At 42.0% G+C, this 23008-nt stretch overlaps 1 protein-coding gene and 1 long non-coding RNA gene across 8 annotated transcripts in view; one reads left to right on the forward strand and one right to left on the reverse strand.

Annotated features, from left to right (window-relative positions):
* The window catches only part of LOC142099918 (uncharacterized), a 258835-nt gene that overhangs the window by 209512 nt on the left and 26315 nt on the right, over positions 1 to 23008 (forward strand). The window lies entirely within an intron of this gene.
* SEMA3F (semaphorin 3F) overlaps positions 1 to 23008 on the reverse strand; it is a 59774-nt gene that overhangs the window by 35746 nt on the left and 1020 nt on the right. For all 3 annotated transcript variants that reach the window (XM_075183875.1, XM_075183874.1, XM_075183873.1), the window contains exon 2: positions 6472 to 6607. In XM_075183875.1, the coding sequence (XP_075039976.1) occupies positions 6472 to 6580 (109 nt within the window). In that variant the 5' untranslated portion in view covers positions 6581 to 6607. The remainder of the gene's footprint in view (positions 1 to 6471; positions 6608 to 23008) is intronic.

A 23008-nucleotide genomic window follows, 5' to 3' on the forward strand; every position in this document is an offset into this window, starting at 1 on the left:
AATACACTAGTAGGCTAAATGCTGACAGAATTCACCCTAGTGGCTGTGTGGGGAACTTAGACTGTAAGCTCCAATGTGGCAGAGACTGATGAGAGTTCTCTGTACAGCACATAAATAAATGACAATAGGAGGGAGCAGTGCCAGGGCCTGAAACTTTTCAATCGGGCACAGCCAGGTTCAAAGAAATTGTAGTGTGTTCCCCAGTATGGATTGCTAGCAAAGCGCAGAAAATATCAGAAACAAATAAAATATGTACATTTCTCTTACAGTAATTTACCCTAAACCTGCATCAACTACGGCCCTCAGCCACAAAGTGATCCAAATAAGAGCCAATAGGAAGCAGCTCTGGGCTTCTGTCGGGTCAATGAACACTCTTCGGTGAGCCGAGACTTGGCATCCTTACAACGTGACCTCGCACAGCGGGAGGGGGGCTCAGCCTAGACGAGTAAACTAAATAAACATCATAGTGTGCTATTAGCCCTAGAGCCCAGCTGAAAATCCAATCACTAGATCAGTATCCTGATTCTTGGGAAATAATCAGTGAGCCTCAAGACAAGAAACATATGACTCTGACTTGGGTCTCTGCATGTGTTAGTGTTGGTGTGGTCATCATTACATTACATATGGGACACACATTGGGGTCTCCCGGACAATCGGCTTTAAAATTCATGCAAGACTCTCGTTTTAATCAGGATGGTTATGTTGTTATAAACCTAAAAGGCAAGTAGTCTTTTGTTAAATAAATGCTTTCTTAAATATCTTCAAGTATCAAAAACATGTTTCCACCAAAGGTTCTATCAAAACATTTGTGTGTTTGTACGAGCCTGACAAATGTCAAACAGCTGTTTAGTACAATTAAAGATATGCAAGTGCAATTAAAATGATTGGCTATCATGTAATTGCACTTGCATATCTTCGGATTGACAATGCTTAACCAGTATAATTGAATAATTTAGCCAATGATCCAACTGTGCATGACCTTGTTTGGTGACACCATTTCATGTATCCCTCTCGGCCGTGTCTATTGAAGCCCCCCTGCTTGCAGTGTGTTCCTCTTTCTGCAAGACACGACTCGTTTTAATAGACATTGTATGCAACATTCGGCCACATAGGGTCGTGTCAAGACGTGCTAGATATAATGAGTTTGTTCATAGTACTCGACCTAAGCAACAAATCAATGTGGCTACTGTGTGCTGGTCTGTACAGTTATTCTGATCATCAGTTTCCAACTAGACCTCTCTTCTAACCAACCCAGTCTGCTTGTGGCCTTGACCTTCAGCTCTGTTTCGGACATTGATCCTGTGCTGCCTTTCTTGTGTCAGCTATTGCCTAGCGGGCTAACCTAGCGCCAATCACTAATGGCCCAACAGCCCGTGACATCTATATCCACACACCGAGGAGCAGAGAAACATATTTAACACATAAGTAATTTAGGCTTCTTTGTGTTCCTGTCATCTTTTCTTCTACAAACTGCTCTTTTCATCATTAGAACTCAGCTCTCAGGGACATATTGGTCACATCACAGAACTGTCTCCACCAGGGAGGAAGTCATATGTTAATTCTATTGTGAAGAATATTCTCCATCACTTGTGACCTAGAGGCCCCCACTTGAGGCGGTCATTTACAGAAAAATAGACTAATATCCCACCTACTCCAACTTATAGACCTCCTCTCTAAGCCTGTATACAATGTGGGTGACAGGGTCTGACAGATGGATGACACCCACTCGCTTAACCCCTCCTCATCGCTCGCCTCCTTCAAAGGCAGCAATCTGCAGAGACACAATGAGAAGGACCTAGTGACTGGCAGCTGTCACTCCCACTCCTCCCTTTCACAAGTCCGCTTTCAAGTGGATTTAGATTAAGGAGCTTTTTTTCTTTTTTAGGGTAATGGATGGCAGATAATCCCAAATTCTGACCTTTGGCCTCTCCCAGGTGCTATTCCACCCCAGGGGCAGAACACAGCAAGACATCCACTGCATATATATAAGGGACTGGTCTAATAAAATATAACATCAATGAAATATTAAACGTTTATTTTATAACATATCATTACACATGTCCTGTCTATCAGTAAGCAATGTGTGTTCGTATGAACTCGCCTCTGTTTTATCTTGGTACATAAAGTTCATATTACTGGTATGTTTTCTGGAGGACCCAGAACTTAGATCCTTAACCCCCACCTCCCGCATGCCTCCTGCAGCAAGACTGACATCATCTCATATATGCTTAATGTAACCCATTACACACCATGATCATGGTGACAGATTTAACCTTGCGGAATGACGGGGAGGGGTAAGATATGAAGAGATTTATGATGTATTATTACAGATCCTTACAGTAGAAATATAATATTTAATTCCCCAGAAACTTTCTAATACACAACAATGCAAACAGTGACCTTGATACGTAGTGAGCTAGCAGGTAAGGAAGTGAATGGGTTAAGGAGGAGTGATGAGCACACCTCCTTATCCTGCTGGTACCCCTAGGAAATCAGTGTGCCAGGAAAACCCATTACATCCTGTCGGTGTCAATTAGCTTCTAATTATGGTCTCGTAATGCTCGGGAGATAATTAACATGTAAATGACATTACACTGTTTATAGTCAATAAACTCTCACTGGGACATCTCCTGTCAGAGAACAGTAACTGACTGGGGCTCCGGTGGCAAATCCTGCCAAAGTGTAATGCTGGGCACAGTAGGCAGGCATCAGAGGAAACAATAAGAGGCTCAGACCAGGGGGAGACTATGGATCCTAGACAAACATGCAATAAGACAGTGCAAACTGAAACAAGATCATATATATATATATATATATATATATATATATATATACACACACATACATACACACACATATAGATACACACACACACACACACACACACACACACACATTCTATAAAACTGTAACAAGATTAAATGTATAGTGAATATATATTAGACAGAGCGAGAGAGCGCCACAGTGGAGATTATAAATATATATACACACAGGGTAGCACAGTAGTTAGCATTGCTGGGGTCCTGAGTTCGATTCCGACCAGGGCTCTAGCTGTGTGCAGTTTGTATGTATGAGCCTCGTATCTATAAGGACGTCACACCATGTGCCTCATATTACTGCGGCACATGTATAGTATTACCTCTAGGATTACTAGAGAGGTTCACAGCTAGGACTCCAGATGCACAGTGTAATGATGGTAAAGCTATACAACATATCATATCACATGCAAGGTATTACGTGAAGCATCACTGAGTATTATTCCTAACAGCATTTTGCCACATGTAGAATATTACATATGCAGATCATTTCCTTAAGGAATATTACACCATATGTAGAGTATTAGCTCGCACATGCCCAGGATTACACATAGGGATATGTAGTTATTGCTCCATATGTGTTACCTGTGCAGGAATAACGAGCTCTCCTCACCCAGCGTAGTCCTCAGGGCTGAGTGTTTAATGATCAAGCAGAGATGGGGGCGGAGGGGCGAGAAGTAGAGCGCAGACAGGAGAGGGGGGACAGGACGAAACAGATTGTGGAATGAAAGAGAGGGATTAAGATTTTAAAGTAATTTTGGAAGGGCACCAAGTACAAAGGAACATTTCTGGGATGACCACAGAGGGCCTCATTTACAAAGTGCACTGAGTGCGCAGCGCATTGATTAGCTCTCTCCGCCCTGTGTACATAACGGTGCCACCTAGGTGTGCAGGAAGGAGCACTGTGCCTAAATGTGTCATTGTCATAGCAAAGTCCAACTTCTGACCAATGTAATTAATTTAACCTTTTCTGGTTTTCTCCCAATATACTGCTCATTTCCACCTCATTTATGGCTTAAATCAAGGACTTCACATATGTTTTATTACATGTTGAACTTTTGTGTCTTTGAAGCTTTGGTTTAAATAAAGTTTAGAAAAAAGTACTCATTAAAATTATAGGGTGAGACATGATTCTATGACATTATTATTTTTATTATTATTATTATTATTATGCCTAAAGTAGATTTTTATGAGTATTGGAAGTCAATACCAAAACAAAAGTCACTAGGTTTCTAGGCTAAAAAAGGTGAAAGGACACCCCAAAATGACTTTTGGTAATTTCTAATATCTATATTATTTACAGTAGGACATATCATCACCATTTATTTATATAGCGCCACTAATTCCACAGCGCTGTACAGAGAACTCACTCACATCAGTCCCTGCCCCATTGGAGTTTACAGCCTAAATTCCCTAACATACACAGACACAGACTAGTGTCAATTTGTTAGCGGCCAATTAACCTTGGAGTGTGGGAGGAAACCAGAGCACCTGGAGGAAACCCACGCAAACACAGGGAGAACATACAAACTCCTCATAGATAAGGCCATGGTCGAGAACCGAACTCATGACCCCAGTGCTGTAAGGCAGAAGTGCTAACCACTTAGGCACCGTGCTGTCCAAATAGATGAATATCAATACCAGCAATAAACAGATGTATTTGCAGATAATTGAAGCACAATGAAGAAGGTGGGAGATACTGCGGGATGACAATATTCCAAGGAATGGAATGCATGAGTTTCCTGTAGAGATATATATATATATATATATATATATATATATAAAAATAAGTTAATAATGTACCTGGCATGGATGATGGGTGGATGAGGGACTCATTATCCTAATATCGGGTTGGGAAGGCTGGTGAGCCACAAGCAGCTCTTAGTGGGAGAGAGAAAGCCCCAAGATTGTCAGATAATTATAACTGCTTGCACTGCGGCTGTCAGGGGACCCCCTACAAACACTTATTACAGACGGAGGAGGGGCGAGAAGTAATGGAGGAGAGGGCCCAACAGCTTGTTATTAGACGGGTAGAGGGAAAGTCTGGGCAGCACGGTGGCTCAGTGGTTAGCACGTCTGTCTCACAGCACTGGGATCATGAGTTCTAATCCTGACCATGGCCTTATCTGTGAGGAGTTTGTATGTTCTCCCCGTGTTTGCGTGGGTTTCCTCCGGGTGCTCCAGTTTCCTCTCACAATCCAAAAACATACTGCTAGGTCAATTGGCTGCTATCAAAATTGAGCCTAGTCTGTGTGTGTCTATGTTAGGGAAATTAGACTGTAAGCTCTATTGGGGCAGGGACTGATGTGAGTGAGTTCTCTGTACAGCGCGTGTGTAATTAGTGGCGCTATATAAATAAATGATGATGATGAATGGCAGAGATGAGATGGATTATAGGGAAGTGAGGGAGGAAGAGGCTAGTCATAGAGACGTATGGCAGACAGAACTTACAATGTCAGATGTTGCTCACTGCAGATTCCACTGTGTTATATTGTATTAAACAATTACAATAGTGAATATGCACACAAGTAACAAGTAATGATAAAATCACGTGAATGTTTGCGGTGACATCACTTCTCCTTAATCTACATCTGCAGAATCCCAGTAACACCAGCTGGCAGTCTGTATTTACAGGGAATTGTACCACAGTTAGGGTTAGTCACATATTTGGGCAGAAGCCATTCTGTATTCTCAATTATTGATGTGTCTCATTCAGAAGCCTCTCTCAGGGCGGTGTCACACGAGCTGGAAAGCGGATGAAGACGTGCAGTGTGTAGGACATCGGGTATAATAGGCTGCTGCACAGTTTAATGGCTCCGTTTCTTGGAGCTGGAACCTTCTGGTGTTCTGTGACTCGATGCTTAGGCAAGTGAGGGGGGTATAGATGGTTGGTAATAGTAAATGAGTGGCTTAGATATGAAAGGAAACCATCACTACAACTACAGAAGCACTTGTACTTTCTCTTTGAGTAGACGGCATTAGGTGGGGGATGTATGTGCTCCTGTATTTCTATACTAAATAAATAATTTGGTGGCCCCCTGAAAGTCTGGTGCTGGTTCCTCATGGCCAAGTTATGGAATATGGTACAATGCTGGCTTGGCAGGATTTGGTGGAAGGGTCCATGTTTTATCACCCATCAGTCAGAGACATGTCCCTTCACACACATACAATACATACTGAGGGTTTGCCTGTAGGAGACGCTGTAATTCGCTGCTTCTGATGACAATGCTCAGTGTTTGGAGATGGTACAAGCAGGATGAGGGTTTACACAAGATAAATCACCGACACCAAATAGGAATTGTAACAGTCCATATTTCCAAAACCAAATCTGATGTTTTCTCAGTAATAAAGCACAGTATTACCCTCACGCCTGCAGTGAGTAAACATAAACGCATAGATAAATAATAAAAATCTTTTATATTGTAAGCTACAAAGCACGGGGCCTCTCAGACGGTGCAGATCACTCTTCTAGTTACTGGCACACAAGAGGTTAAGCCCAAACTATAACAGACAGGTCTCCCTCCTGATTTCATAACCTGCATTGATTGCACTGACCCTCCTCCCATCATCCCGGAACAACTCCCGCAGAGCGGCTGAGAAATGATAACAAATGGAAAAATAACCGGAGTATTTACCCCCTCCCAAAGCTTCTTACCTCGGAAGGAGAGCTGCACACGGGGGGTCGGAGGAGAGGTTTCCTTGGCAATGGTGTAGTAGAAAGTTAGCAGGACGCAGGCAAAGACTAGAGGGTCCTGAGGTTGCATGGCACAGAGAGAGGGCACCCAGGGATCCTGCCAAACAGAAAGAGAATCCATTAACTCTGATGTCAGCAGATGACTCTGAATGTACAACAACAACATCCCTGGCCTTAGTATTCACCATCATTTTATTTCTCTGCAGTTATCTGCAATATTTTCTGCAATATAAATTGATCATCAAAATAATACTTTAAAAGTGTAAATGAAATCTACAGCTCATTGAATTTTAATGTAGATGTTCACTTATTAAAATGCGAAGGCTTCATATAAGTAAAGGACAGTTTATCGAAAAACATACATAACCTGCACGTTTGTAAAAAGATTAATTTTGTGTGGTGATGCCAAACAACACACAGTTTGTACACCGTGGTAGTATAAGCGTGCATGTCACATAACAAGTGTGCTGACACACATGTACAATATAGGTACCTTATATGCTCACTGCAGAAACCTCCAGTCAGGGTAACCGACCACTGACTGTCACATGACATCGTTACTGCCGGTGACAGGCTGAGAAATCTGCTTCATTTGCATAAGATTCCCAACAAATATACCAGATAACTGAAGGGTACAAAACATGGGGTAAATAAACCCGATCCAACCAGATTCACCTCCATTTCTAACTAAAACTGTATCTTAAAAATATTTGACAAATACCTTTGGGTAATGTTTGACTGACACTGATGTATGAGAATTTTCTTTTTACGCAGCAAAAGAGGAACAAAAAAAATAATAATTTGTCAGTTTGTCCATATGTAGCCAAGAAACAGGCCCAGCACCTGTGTGTCACATCACACAGAGGGCACAATATAAAAGAGACACATAGGATGAGAATTATGGTGTAGGAGAGTTTGCTGCTTCTAAACACATATGATTAGAATAAACTCCAGTTTTCCTTGTTATCTACCCTGAAATACAGAGACATTAATATCCGGGTTTATGTGGGATAAAAGGTAAAAGACTCAAAGTTACCAAATGTCTAAAGAAGTTCACATTCATGACAGCAGAAATCTCACAGCAGCCCGTCTATGATGTCGCTACAAACTTGTGCGTCAGCCGGAGACGTTACCAGATAATGCTGGTTTCTTGCGGCACATCACAAAGATGGCAATGTAATTAAAGAGACATAAGAATCATTGATGGGTACGTCAAAATAATAAGATGGTGAGTAAGCACACAGTGGTAAGTGAACATCTATACTGTTCATACAAGTCCCAAAAAGCAGAATTCAGAAAGACAGCGCATTGTGCTCATACATCCTACTAGAGCGCAAGCAGCGAGCTTCTGTCATGTTTGTGCACATTTTGACACATTCTCTGTGTTTGCTCCTTTGAGGATAGCCCCACCCTTTCAAGCACCTGCTATGAGCCTATAAATTGATTGAGCAGCTTCCACTTCTGTATTGTTTGTCTGAGAGGCATGTATGGCCCAAAATATATGGGACTCTCACTGTTTAGAGTTAGGACCACCCTATTAGCAAAAGCGCTGTGGGGTTGCGGGTGGTTTAACATACATTTACAATGTGTGCAACTGAGACTTTTGCATTTTTATGTACAAGTAGAAATGGCAGCTCCTTTGCTGGCTATAGCAGTGTGCTGGGGGATTTTTCTCTGTGTTTGTTCCTTTTAGGATAACCCCGTCCTTTCAAGCACCTGCTATGAACCTATAAATTGATTGAGAAACTTCCACTTCTGTATTGATCCTCATTGTGCCAATAGTAATGGGAAAAAAACATGAACGTGAATAGCAATGTGAAACTCAGACTTCACATGATAGAAATGTGTCCTCTTTCATGGCCATCATGGAGCGAGACCACAGCGAATGTAGAGGACGAGTACCACAGTTTTTAGGGTTTTATTCCATTTGTGAGGGGCATCATTAGCCTGGAGTACCCATAACGCCCTCTATCACACACCTGTCCCTGACCCATGTTCATTCCAGCTCTCTGGAAGCTCCTACTCGGATACTGTCATTTATTGTCTGTTAATCTTCATCCTGGATCACTTTGCAGTGTCCATTACTCTTCCTGCCTTGTTACCTACATAATGATACTTGGGTTGATTTACAGTAGAAAAACGAACTCTCCGAGCAGCAGCACATGCACGAGATGCACAATGTCTAAGCGCTTCCCTTACTGCTCGGTTTCGCTGCCCTGAGAACCAGCCACGCGGTTACTAAAAGTGACATAAATGAGGCAGAAAAACAAACAGAGTCTGCCTCCTCCATCACTCTTCATCAGGCTTCCCCAACCATTTCCCCTCTTCTCCTTATCTCCAACGCAACAAGTCCCCACTGGGAGCACAGGACACATATAGGCTTCATAATAATGTTTGTTTAACTGCTGGAACTTCATTCCTCAGCCAGAAGATCTGATTAACTCCTGCGCTGCTAGAGCCTGGATATGCCGTGTGCGGTAGGAAACAAAAAGTTAAATAAAAGATTATTTCTACGAAGGATCCTTTCTTATTACGGCCGCCAGTTAATTGATATACTGAAAGACGTTCTTTATATTCGGTAGGGACGAGAGGGGAAGTGGTTGGAGAGAGTGAAATGGGGCGCGTTGCTGGGAGAAAGTGACAGACGGTGGAGAGGTGACACATTATAAGAAACAGACAAGGTGCAGCCAGGTGAAGTGGGGGATAGAATAACATTTGGAGGAGCTGACGTAGCACAGTGAATGGGCTGTATGGTTTCAGCTCAGGCACTGCTGTGTGTCCTGGCTCAACACGCTGATTGTGCAAAACGGTTTTATACTAAATATTCTCACTATCAGCAAACCTGGGTTCCACATGGCCTGTCGGTGATGGTACATGCTGAGGATTGTAGTTCTACAGTAGCTGAAAAGACACAGACCTCCCTCACCAAAGAGCAGCTTACACACACTGAGACCTACAGATTAGACCAAAACCAAACGAGGTATCTGAGCTGCTGAGGGTTTCATTGTCCTAACTGGTGCATTTGTTTAGTGCATAGCTTAGCACAAGTAAGAAAGCAAAGTGTAGTGTAGGTGATGATTGGCGATTCCACCCGATGTACATCTTGTGCTATGTATGGAACAACCATCAAAGGGTGATTAATGCTGTGCAAGATGTGAACAAGTGGCTGATGTGAAAGCCAAGATTTATCAAAGGGCGAAAAGACCTATTGATGGCGAAAACGGGTGTTTTCCGATGATAGAACCTTTTCTTGCTCTGCCCTATACAATGATATAGATAACACTGCTGTCAGCGGTAAGGTTCGCCAGCTTTCACCATTACAGGGGTAAGCCAATGTAGTAAGTATTGTGGCGGTGGCAGGATGATAGGACCATATGCGGATACCAGGCCCTCGGGGTCATCATACTGCAGACTGACTCTATTTGAGAGTGGCTGGGGAAGACCCACTGGTCTTGGTAAACTTCAGTACCAATAACAAAGTTAGTATGTAGCCTGCACACTGAAAGCAAGGACCTACAAGTAGTTTATTCTGAAGTACTCCCATGTCACATGCTGCAGCTGAATCACAGCTCCGGGAAGGGAAATATGTAGCTGAGAAGGCCCTTGCTCTACAAAAGTGACGGACTGCCCCTCAATGAGGAAGGTCAGCTGTGCTGGGAGAGAATTTGCCTAGATGGATGTTGGAGATTTAGGACCTTGCGGGTGGTGATGAGGATTGAAGCCATGTACAATATAGTGTAGGAACAAGGCTTAGACTATGTACACGAGGAGGGTTAGAAGAGAAGATTAGGAGGTGCGTAAAGGAAGAAGTAAAAGTATCAGATGTATAGTTACAATGCCAGGAGTCTAACAAGTAGGTGAACTGGAATTAATGATGTGTGATATAATGGGGGATAATGGAGATGGATGAAAGTCATGACCAGGCAGTGACTATGGAAGTATATAGCATATTTGGGAACGATAGTAAAACCTGTTTAAGACCTGCCCAGGGGAAATATCATCAAGTCTAGTCATCGATAGATCACCATTTCTTTCATCTGTGGACTCCCACATAACCAGTCAGTGCCACATGATTGCCAGAAAGCAAGTGAGGAAAGACCAGAACCAGGAAATTGTAGCGCTGTGAGTCGGACTTCAGTCATTGGCAAATTATTTGACAGGATTCTGAAATATTTTTTAGAAAATAATAACAGTGTCGGTGTGGTTTCCTGGAAGAGCAGTCAGGCCTTACAAATAGGATGATAGTTATACTAAGGAGATTAGTATCAATATGGATCTGTGAAGAGCAAGGTTGAACTAGAAGGAACTGTGTTTATTCAACATTTCATGTATGTGTGTGTATGTGTATATGTATATGTATGTGTGTGTGTATATATGTGTATATATATATATATATATATTATATATATATATATATATATTTAGTTCTAATTATAGTGAGAATGAGATCCTCAGCTGACTAAATGATATACCACCAAGCTACAATCTACACTATATGGACAAGAGTATTAAGCCACACCTGTTAATTATTGGATTGAGGTGTGTCAATCAGACCCGTTGCCAGAGGTGTATAACATCAAGCACCAGCCATGCAGTCTCCATTTGCAAGCATTTGTGATACAAAATGGGTCATTCTGAAGAGCTCAGTGACTTCAAGCGTGGTGCTGTGATAGGATGTGTGGTACAGCGTGGTGCTGTGATAGATGTCACCTTTGTAATAAGACGGTTCGTGAAATTTCATCGCTGCTGGATATTCCACGGTCAACTGTAAGTGATATTATTAGAAAGTGGAAGTGTTTAGGAAGAACAGCAACTCAGCCATGAAGCAAAAGACCACGTAAAATAACAGTATGGGGTCAATGACTGCTAAGGCACACGGTGCATAAAAGTTGCCAACGCTCTGCTGATTCCGTAGCTGAAGAGTTCCGAACTTCCACTGGCATTAATGTAAGAACAAAAACTGTACGACGGGAGCTTAATGAAATGGGTTTCCATGGACAAGCAGCTGCATCCAGCCTCACATCACCAAGACCAATGCCCAGCATCGGATGGAGTGGTGTAAAGCACACCGACACTGGACTGTGGAGCAGTGGAAACGTGTTCTGTGGCGTGACAAATCACCCTTCTCTGTTTGGCAGTCAGATGGGCGAGTCTGGGTTTGGTGCATGCTGGGAGAACGTTACCTGCCCGACTGCATTATTCCAACTGTGAAGTTTGGTGGGGAAGGGATAACGGTATGGGGCTGTTTTTCAGGGTTTGGCCTTGGCCCCTTATCTCCAGTGAAGGTCAATCTTAATGCTTCAGCATACCAAGTCATTTTGGACAATGCTATGCTTCCAACTTTGTGGCAACAGTTTGGGGAAGGCCCTTTTCTAATCCAACATGACTGTGTCCCAATGCACAAAGCAAGGACTACAAAAATATGGTTTGAAGAGTTCGGTGTGGAAGAACTTGTCTGGCCCGCTCAAAGCAAAGACCTCAACCACTTCGAACACCATTGGTATAAACGGGAATGGAGATTGTGAGCCAGGTCTTCTCGTCCAACATAAGTGTCTGACCTTATAAATGCTCTACAGAATGACTGGGCACAAATTCCCTCAGAAACACTCAACATCTTGTGGAAAGCCTTCCAAGAAGTGGAAGCTGTTATCGCTGCTAAAGGGGGAACAACTCCATATTAATGTATATGTGTTTGTATACAATGTCATTACAGTCCCTGTTGGTGTAATGTCACTTGTGTAAAACAGCGGCATTTGGTGATTCAGGCCTTAAGATGAGACATCCAGCAACAGGTGCAATGATAGAGGGAATCAGGATGGAGGTAAATACTGTATAATACACGTCAGAAAACATGAAAATAAGGGGGCTTCCTGTACATGACCCAAATAACAAACAATCCAAAAACGTTATCATTAACTACTATATTTTAATGTGTCATTAATCAGATGGAATCTCAGATAACTGGCTGCAAGTGCAGCAATAAGTCATTCATGAAACATCGCTCAGGAACGGCCAATACAGAAACACTATGCAAATCTACGAGGTAATGACAAAGCTGAAAATCACGTATCATGCCTCATACAATAGTCCTGAGGGCCTGTAACATCAGCCAATAACAACTCATCCACTGTTGTTTCTGTGGTTATCTCAGGTAATCCTGAAAACCTGCACTGAGCAGAATAAGAATGCAGAGAGCAGAGGTTGTGTGACAGGTCAGACAAGTAAATGACAGGAGTGTGAGTATGTGACTCCACACCTGGGAGATCGCTCACCTGTATTTACCTTCTCCTGCGCTCACTCCTTACACACCCTAACTCAGTGCTTACAGCTGTGGCTACATCTATTGTTCCTCACAGACCCCACACTTCTCCTTGTGTAGTCACATACAGGCAGCATACCGTGTATGAATAGAGGTAGTGAGCACATATGTGTGATCTGTACATGATTACCCACTGTACAGGAGTACCCCCTCTGCTCTATTCTAATCGCGGCTGCCAGTCTCATCTTCCTCTCTCGCCGCTCCTCCTCCGCATCCCCTCTCTGCCTTGCCCTACACTGGCTCCCCATCCCCTACAGAATCATCTTCAAACTCCTGACCACCACATACAAGGCTCTCTCCCAGTCTACTGCCCCCTACATCTCCAACCTCCTCTCCATTCACACTCCTGCCCGCTCCCTGCACTCAGCCAATGACCGTCGCCACTCCTCCTCTCTGATTACCTCTTCCCACTCCAGACTCCAAGACTTCTCCCGGGCAGCCCCCCTTTACTGTAATGACCTCCCTCGTTCCATCCGTCTCTCTCCCACTCTAAGCTCCTTCAAACGGGCACTAAAAACCCACCTGTTCCTTAAAGCCTACCAACCTTCCACCTAACCCGCTCTCCCCTCTTCTCTCCTTTACATCAACTGGCTCCCTTTTGTACCTGAGTTTTGTTCACCCTCCCTTAGGATGTAAGCTCATTTGAGCAGGGCCCTCTTCCCTCTTGTGTCCTTACCTACTCTTCTGCATTAGTCCGCTTAGAGCTTCTGAAGTGTTGGTATTTTTGTTTACTGCTCAGTAATGTTTTAACCTGTACTGTCTATTGTTTGTGCATTGTACGACGCTGCGGAACTCTTGTGGCGCCTAACAAAGGATAATAATAATAATAATTACATATAGGCAGCATACCGTGTATGAATAGATGTAGTGAGCACATACATGCAGGGGCGATCTAGGAAATTGCTATACCCGGGGCGATGTAGGGGGGGGGGGGGGATTTAGGCCCCGCCCCCTTTCCGACTTCTAAGGCTGCCGGCGGCTGCACAGTATGCAGTTCGGCTGTCGGCAGCAAGTGCCTGCTAGGGGGGGCAATTGCGCCGATCGTCCCCCCCTGGATCCGCCACTGCATACATGCGATATGTACAGTGGGTATTATAGCAATCTTGTTTAGGAGTATTAGGGTAATTACGTACAGTCAGTATATTGTTTATGAATAGATGTAGTGAGCACATACATGTGAGATGTACAGGAGTATTAGAGTAATCATGTAGAGGAGTATTAGGTTAATTACCGTGTATGAATAGAATTATTGAGTGAGTCTAGCGTGGGAATAGTAGAAACACGCAGGTATCACTGGGATGGATTAACCATTATCTATAGCCTGTCTCGGAGTTGGCCTCATGAATTATTTATTGCTGTGATGTGGGGGGAATCAGCTTTCAGAGAGTAGGGGGGGGGGGGGGGGTCACAGCACAAAGTTGTAGCAGTCTGGATACAGTATACACAACATGTGCCACTTATCCCCTTCTGCCTGTAACCTTTATCACAGTGTTATACAGTACACACGTGGTGATACAAACATAAGAGCTACAACATAACATGATCTGAGACTGTACCCAGTGATCACCACACCAGAGGGCACAGAATCTGATAGGGTTACCTTATGAGGTCGCAGAACAATGGCACAATGACACCTCCCATATACCGTAACCCACAATATAGTATCATGTGGAGTTATTACAGGAGAGGAGACACATGGGACAATATATTACATTTACCACTATACAATGACACTCAGTCCTACAATCACACCTTGATTTCACACACACTTAGAATAAATAGCTGATGGTGCAGCCAGATCAGCCCCCATTCTCCTGTACACTGGCGGCGTACTCACTATAAGGTGGCCAGACAGGATAATCCAAACATAATTGGATTTATTGTGACAGTTCACCTACTTCATGGTTGGAAATCTCCAAGAGTATTTAAAAAACATGCAAAGAACATGTATATAATATTTATATATTCCTAACCAGTAAAATGCTGTGTTGGTTGAAATAAAATTTGCATGATTATTTTTTTCTCCAACGACTGATGGCTAAGTGGGGAGTAATTAAGTATGGAAATTCTGCAAAGATTGAAACATAACAATGATTGATTACATTGGTGACTGTCTGGGCTGACAAACACCTATTTAGCATCATTCAGTCGGTGAACCATAAACGTCGCACTTGAACCGATAGTCAGTCTTCCTGATTGTGTCTTTTATTGGAAGAAATGTATAGGTCTTATGCCCAACTGCTGAGCTGTGGCCTCCCGCAGAGCAATCAGAGAGCGGAGCCACAATCACATGAAAAACAGTTCAGAACTGCCGGAGATTGGGTCTCATCCTAAACCCGTTCTGCGCCTCCATATTGCAAGTACCGTCGCTGTCAGCATCTCAGTATGGTGTAGGAGGAGGTGATAACTGAAAAAACGCTCTATTTAAATAAATCATGTTTTCAAATTTATTTTTGGGGGGTTTTTTTTCACATTTTTTTTTAACTTTAGTTATTCTTTCTCTAAGGAATCTGGAAAGTGGTATTGATGTGCACAGGGAATCCAGGAACAGCAGTGCAGTTTGCAGTGAGCACTGTGTGCGCTTAGTATATAATCTCCAGCGTTTACAGCAGTGTGAATGTTACATGCAGGAGCTGTACTGTCACTGGCAAATCTAATAGATACATGAATGGCAAAATAAAACAAAAAACTGAAAACTTATAGATTATAAAGTTCCAGTATTCTCACTATTTCCAAGTAACACAAAGATTCAGTTTGTGAGAAATCCCACGAGAGAATTCAATTGTGTTTAAAAACAAACAAAGTACTAAACACTGGTATTTAATTTATAAGACGTAGTTTAGATTCAGCAAATATACAACACACAACCTTTCCCCTCCTGACGTCTTTATATGTTTCACTGGTAAGGTCACATTTTACACAGAAATACTTTCATTTGTAGTTAGATAATGAGTAGAGTAATGGCACTTACTTCTCATGCATTATATTGACATTGAACAATGGGGTTAACCAGCTTTTCACTTGATATTTTTGCTCGCACATGTGCCAGAAATTGCAGAATTCAGGGAGGAATCAAGTCATTCGGACGGCTGAGTAAACTGCACGAAAATTAACCTACAGCGTCATCTGTTATCCTATGAAAACCCAGATAATGAGCCCACATCCAAAAAGTGTTATAATTAAAGGCTTTTCCGTGACAGAATGCAGCCAACCAACTTCTCAATCAAGGAGTCCATTGATAGAGGTCTTGGTTGATCTACCATAGTGGAACGAGCAGCCCTAGTTATGCAGAAACGTGTGCATGGAAGTAATTCCCATCCACAATATCTTCCCAGTGCTAGAAATCTGAGAATAAATGAAAAACTCTCAACCACAGCAGAACCGCACACCCCAGAATGCACTGGGGCAAAGGCACTAACAAGATCCAAGTAAATAATTTAAGTAAAGGAAGAATAGGAAAATCAGAATATCTAGAACTATAGAACTAGAGGGATTGACACAGCACAGACCCGTATATTTTATATGTTCGTTGTTAGGTTTTCTACTTAACCCTTCTGCTTACGCTCTATATTTATGTAAGGGAATATAAACGAAACATCACCCGATTGTGTCTAGTACAGAAGAATACAGATCCCTTTATACAGCTTGTGATGGTGATGAAACTTGGGAAATTGTGACTGTCAGCTCTCTGGCCGCACTCCCACAATAACTAACCTGCTCTCCGTTCCCGAGCCCACCAGCCCCTGTATTGTGAGAGGATTATCAAATAAATGAGATTTATTGAATGAGATAAAGGGATTATGGGACAAAGACAAAACTAATGGCTCTATAAACAAGACAAACTGTAAGAAGACTTAATATCATCATTATAGAACCTAAGATAATACCTGCAACATGAACATTATTATACATTCATCTCTTAATAATTGCAATAGAAATATGCAAAGAATGAAGCAGGGTGAATGTGCTTTTAAGCTAATTATATCTGCCGGAGCCATTTAAACAAGCTGGAAATCATTAACACGAGAGTGAAAATCAAAGGGTAGAGTTTTCCTGGATGTTTCAGTGAGGCCTTTAAATGTAAAGTCAGTCTGTGAGCAGCCCTTGTGTTGGTCTTTCTGGTTAACACTGTCAGTACCGGGACTCACAAAGATCAGGCTACAACATTTACAAACATTATCAAGTGAATATGTTTACATTGGACACTGTGCAGTCTATTTATTACCATCACGGCAAGAAGTAGGACACTTTTATTGCCACTTGCTCGGAGAGGAAAGGTTTAGCTTAGCGCACGGCCAGGCCGCTCTCCGCTGTTCTAATGGTTTGCTGGAATGTAAGTGCGCACTGGAACAGGAAGCCTATGTTTGGGCTTTAATTAATTAAAAAATTTTGTTTATTGTAATAAATAAATATTTCTAAACATTACTGCATCGCTTTTGCTCAGATGACAGTAACAGAACAAGTAATGCAGTGGCATTTAAATTGGCTTCCCAATGCAAAAAGCTAAACGTAACGCTTGGGGTAACCCCTTAGATGTACAGGGTAACGCCACAGTGAGCCCTAGAACCAGAGCTCCATTATCACTGGGAAAAGGGCTCTTCATAGATAGAGCCCCAGTGCCCCTCCCCCCTCCGCCACTGTCTTCACATGAACATCCTTCTCCCATCTAAACTGCTCCCTACGCTAGTAAAACTGCTCATTTTCCTCACAACGACTTCTCTTCGTTTTAAAGCAGGAATTCCATGAAATAAACAACTGTGTTTTACCACAAATCACTATGGCAGTCTAGAAGAACAATACTGGGATTTACCATTTTCTTTGTTTTTTTTTGTTTTTTTAAGGCTGCTATTAATGATTTATGGTTCTGGACCACTATGGCAACCACAGTCACATGACACATGGTGTGAGCAGAGAGGCTTTGGAACACCCCTCTGAGCTCTGTCTGTACGGTTACCCCCTCCTTCACCCCCACCCCCTCTGCCATCACATGACATGCTGAGAGCCTGTGATCCTGTGTCTGTCAGCCATTGTTGTTTGCCAATCAGAGAGCTTTGAAAATATCAGTTGTATGCTTAAAAAAGTACTTTACTTGCTATTGTAAGTCAAAAATAATATTCTACTTGGGATAGGTCTGTGCTTTCCTCTATATAAAATACAAGTGAACATAGAGAGTTTCTGGTTGTTATATTTTCTGTCTCCTGGACCTGGCGACTGCCCCAGGGCCTCATAATCCACCCCATGACTCTGTCACACCCCAAAACTATTAGTCCCACACTTCAGAAGTACTGATAGGAGACAAAGGGATCATGACACTATACAGACCGGTGACATTGTGCGGTACACTCCATCCACTTTCCTGCCTCAACAATACAATACACTTTCAGGATCTGTTACACACTTCTTATATTCATAATAAACAGCGTTCTTCTTTACTCTCTTTTTCTGTACTAAAGTCCCAGAAATCCTTCTGCAGCTAAAGGATTAAATGCTGTTTTATGGCTTCTCAGATGAAAAGAATGTTTAATATTTGTGAGAACACTTCACTTTGTAACAGATTCTCCACAATATTATTTTAGGCAGAAGGCCGAAGAGAGATAAAAATAGTCGTCTATCTTAGGCCAGAGGCGATGGCGCGTTGGGACTAGGACTTCATGTTTGCTGTAACTCCTGCCAGGAACGGGTCTCGCTTTCTTCTGAAGGCAGATCACATTAGTCTGAGCGATGGAATCAGGATTGTTCCATTATATCTTGTTTTACACTTCCTATAATCAACCCCGTATCCTAATAAATGGTCACAATCATCAAAATGCGTTCTGTTACTGGGGGGTGTTAGGGGGCTCTGTGAGATCGGAGGAAGCAGAAAGTGGAGGTCATTTAGCTACATAGTTTATTAAAAAAAATAAGAGACCACAACATTTTGGTTATGAACGAGTGTATTTCTCTTACAGAATATGGAATGAAGGACAGTTTACCTCCACCTTCTGCTTCCTCCAGGTAGATAGGATAAGGGATACTCATTTTATCTCATATCAATTGTCACAAAAGTAATCTTCCAACAAAGGGCAAACCTGGTAATAATGGTAACAATGAAGCACCTACAGAGCCGCCGGTAAACTCACCCTCGTACATGACCCATTTCACTCTGAACCCATTTTCACTCTACAGATTTTCCCACTTATTTTCCTATTGTATAACTTGGGTGAAAGAAACACTATTGACATGAGTTAATTAGCTGGGCCCAGATTACTGCAGCAGGGTATAAGTGGGATGTTAGAGCAGAGGATGTTTAATTTCCGGGTGATGTTGGCCAGTCAGGTATATGTAAAGTTTACAATGATATCACCTAACATAAAGAGCATGGTATATTAATGTTTCTGGTCATACATTGGATGCTGGAGTCATCATCTGGATTTACAGCAAATTCCTTTATTATCCCATACACTATTTTATTACTGAATAACCAACTCCCAATGTAAAAAGCTGCTCCTACATCCTGCAGGTTGGCCCGACGAGAGTACATGCGCCATAGATCAATCTAAGCTCTGCGTCCCCCCCCATTAGGACAAAAGCACCCCAGGATTTATAGTAAAATGAAGATCTGACAGTTTGCCACATGCAGTACATATGTGAAACTAGAGAAAGCACGTGATAGACCAAGTGTATGTTCAACACCGTTATTACCGTGGTAAACGCACGTGTCCTTGTCTAATATACATTGCGGATTTACTCCTACTAGAGGCATAATGGGAAAGTGGTAACAATAGCGCAGTATATACACAAAGCTAATAGTGGTCACAAATGCAGCTGTAATTATGTTTCCAATATCAGATTTTCCTGTGTGTTGTGTTCACCTCCCTGTAATACATATCTAAGTCACTGTAACCTGCCTAGGTAAGCCTGTTACTTAATGTGAGTCCCTTCTAATCCCGCTATGTCATATATTACATGAGTGTTATACTGCGTGTATCATGTTATAGACATACGGGACGATGGTCAAAGGACGCTCTTCATTTCTCACAGCGATACCTGGGAAGGCGCCATGTCTGGGGATGGGAGATACAAATCCAGGCTTACAATCTACCAGCTTTGTCATAGACTTCAAAGCATTGATAAATATATAGAACTGAAAGATAAAATCAAACTCAGCGATGTCTATCTTTACGAGTACATTTAGCCATGATTGAATGAATGAATGGATCTCATCCTCTTTGCAGAAGAAGAGACCAAGGTTTCACTGGAAGGAGATCTATGTCTTGTGTTCTATTCTCTGTCCATACGTCCTGGTCCTGGTTACGTAAGAGAGGGTAGGGGGGGTGGGGGGGGAAGACGGGCTCTAACCTGCAAAATCATTCTGTCGTTTTACCAATCAAAACCAAAACTTTACTTCATTACTAATATTTTATAACCTTACATATAAAGATATCTATTTTATTTGCCGAGTTCAGGGAATGCCTCTTTCAGCAGAATGACTTTACAGGGGACGGGAAGGCGATTATAAGGTATGTGGAGAAATGGAGGAGTGATAACTGATGAGATAAGTACAGGTTTGTGCAAAACTGTGAAGATCGCAGCGACGTTGTTTTTGTAACATTAACAGAATAGGATGCGTATAATGGTGAGATCAGAGGTAGGCAACCTGTGAGTATCCCTATTGTGGAACTACAAGTCTCTGTACCCCTTGTCTGGCAGGGCCTGCTGGGACTTGTAGTTTGACCATAGCGGGAGATCCACATGGTGCCTAAACCTGGTGTATGTGTAAGTGCTGCGTAATATGTAAATAAAGGACAATACGCAGCCCAACCTGAGCTGCCAACACTGCAGAAACAGTAACGATGGAAGTGTTAATTTGCAGCATGGTGAGCTGTGTGCAGTCTCACACATTGGGGACAGTGCTACCCACCGCAGGGTGACTGATATGAATATGTATCACTAGCATGTGCCTATTACCAGGTGTAGGTGTGAGTGCACTTCCCACTGTGGTCGCTCATCATCATCATCGTCGTCGTTTATTTCTAAGGTGTCACTAATTCCGTGGCATTCATATCACATAGATACAAATGAAACACAGTAACCAATTATGTCAGTACAAGCGACATACAGGTGCAACCAGCACAGATACAAATTCCAGCAGTACAAGAGAACCATAAAACATTAACACTCACAAATAAAAGTTAAACATAAAAACATAGGTACATTCGAGGTAGACAAAGGTGGTGCGGACATGTAACGTAGGGCAGAGAGGGCCCTGCTCCCAAGAGCTTACAGTCTAGAGAACTGTTTGTTGTTGTTGCAGTGTCCATACTTGACCCTTGGGGCAGTCTCGCTCGCTCTGGGGCAGTTACACAGGTTATCTCACAATGTGAACACAAATGAAAGAAAGAATATAACTATTTACTACCTGACTCTTGAGTGTTTGGGACGACCCTCGGCGCTTCAGCCTGATTTTATTTAGTAACTAGCATCTCTAAAAGCCCATCATGCCACGGACCCACAGAGAACAATTGGCAGGTGTTCAACACGAGAGAACCCTGGGGGTATATAGATCAAACGTGGCTCAATTTGTAGAAAAATGTTGTAAATGTGTTTCCCTATTGCTCCCTCCAGCGTAGGTACCGGTGAGTCCCTGCAGCTGCACTGTCAGTGCTGGGACACCAAACACTGCTGATAATAATGATGTTTCAGTGCTTATAGCAACACGGATCGGCCTCTCCACCAGTGCGCACAATTATTTACATCTTTCCCCTCTAATTCTCATTCTGTCTTCTTTACATTGTTCACAAATGGACCTAAATCCCTTCCAGATTGTATAGATCTGTTTAAACTCCTCCGCCAGCTAAATATCTGCTTCTTATAATAGCAGTTATATTGTATATGGTGCTGGGTACAGTATATCACAGGCTATATATAATAGCAGTAACATTGTATATGGTGCTGGGTACAGTATATCACAGGCTATATATAATAGCAGTAACATTGTATATGGTGCTGGGTACAGTATATCACAGGCTATATATAATAGCAGTAACATTGTATATGGTGCTGGGTACAGTATATCACAGGCTATATATAATAGCAGTAACATTGTATATGGTGCTGGGTACAGTATATCACAGGCTATATATAATAGCAGTAACATTGTATATGGTGCTGGGTACAGTATATCACAGGCTATATATAATAGCAGTAACATTGTATATGGTGCTGGGTACAGTATATCATAGACTATATATAATAGCAGTAACATTGTATATGGTGCTGGGTACAATATATCACAGGCTATATATAATAGCAGTAACATTGTATATGGTGCTGGGTACAGTATATCACAGACTATATATAATAGCAGTAACATTGCATATGGTGCTGGGTACCGTATATCACAGGCTATATATAATAGCAGTAATATTGTATATGGTGCTGGGTACAGTATATCACAGGCTATATATAATAGCAGTAACATTGTATATGGTGCTGAGTACAGTATATCACAGGCTATATATAATAGCAGTAACATTGTATATGGTGCTGGGTACAGTATATCACAGGCTATATATAATAGCAGTAAAATTGTATATGGTGCTGGGTACAGTATATCACAGGCTATATATAATAGCAGTAACATTGTATATGGTGCTGGGTACAGTATATCACAGGCTATATATAATAGCAGTAACATTGTATATGGTGCTGAGTACAGTATATCACAGGCTATATATAATAGCAGTAACATTGTATATGGTGCTGGGTACAGTATATCACAGGCTATATATAATAGCAGTAACATTGTATTTGGTGCTGGGTACAGTATATCACAGACTATATATAATAGCAGTAACATTGTATATGGTGCTGGGTACAGTATATCACAGGCTATATATAATAGCAGTAACATTGTATATGGTGCTGGGTACAGTATATCACAGGCTATATATAATAGCAGTAACATTGTATATGGTGCTGGGTACAGTATATCACAGACATATATATATATATATATATATATATATATATATATATATATATATATATTTATTTATGAGAAGTGTACAGAGGTGCACACTCCTGTCTCACACCACGGGAATAAGTGCATCTTTGGAAAGCCCAGTTGACAGTCCCTCTTTGGCCATCTGAGTGTTGGAAGGTGTGTTCCATATTCCCTGTCTTTTCCCTCCCTACCTT

This window comes from Mixophyes fleayi, chromosome 8 (genome assembly GCF_038048845.1).
Source record: "Mixophyes fleayi isolate aMixFle1 chromosome 8, aMixFle1.hap1, whole genome shotgun sequence".
NCBI lineage: Eukaryota > Metazoa > Chordata > Amphibia > Anura > Limnodynastidae > Mixophyes > Mixophyes fleayi.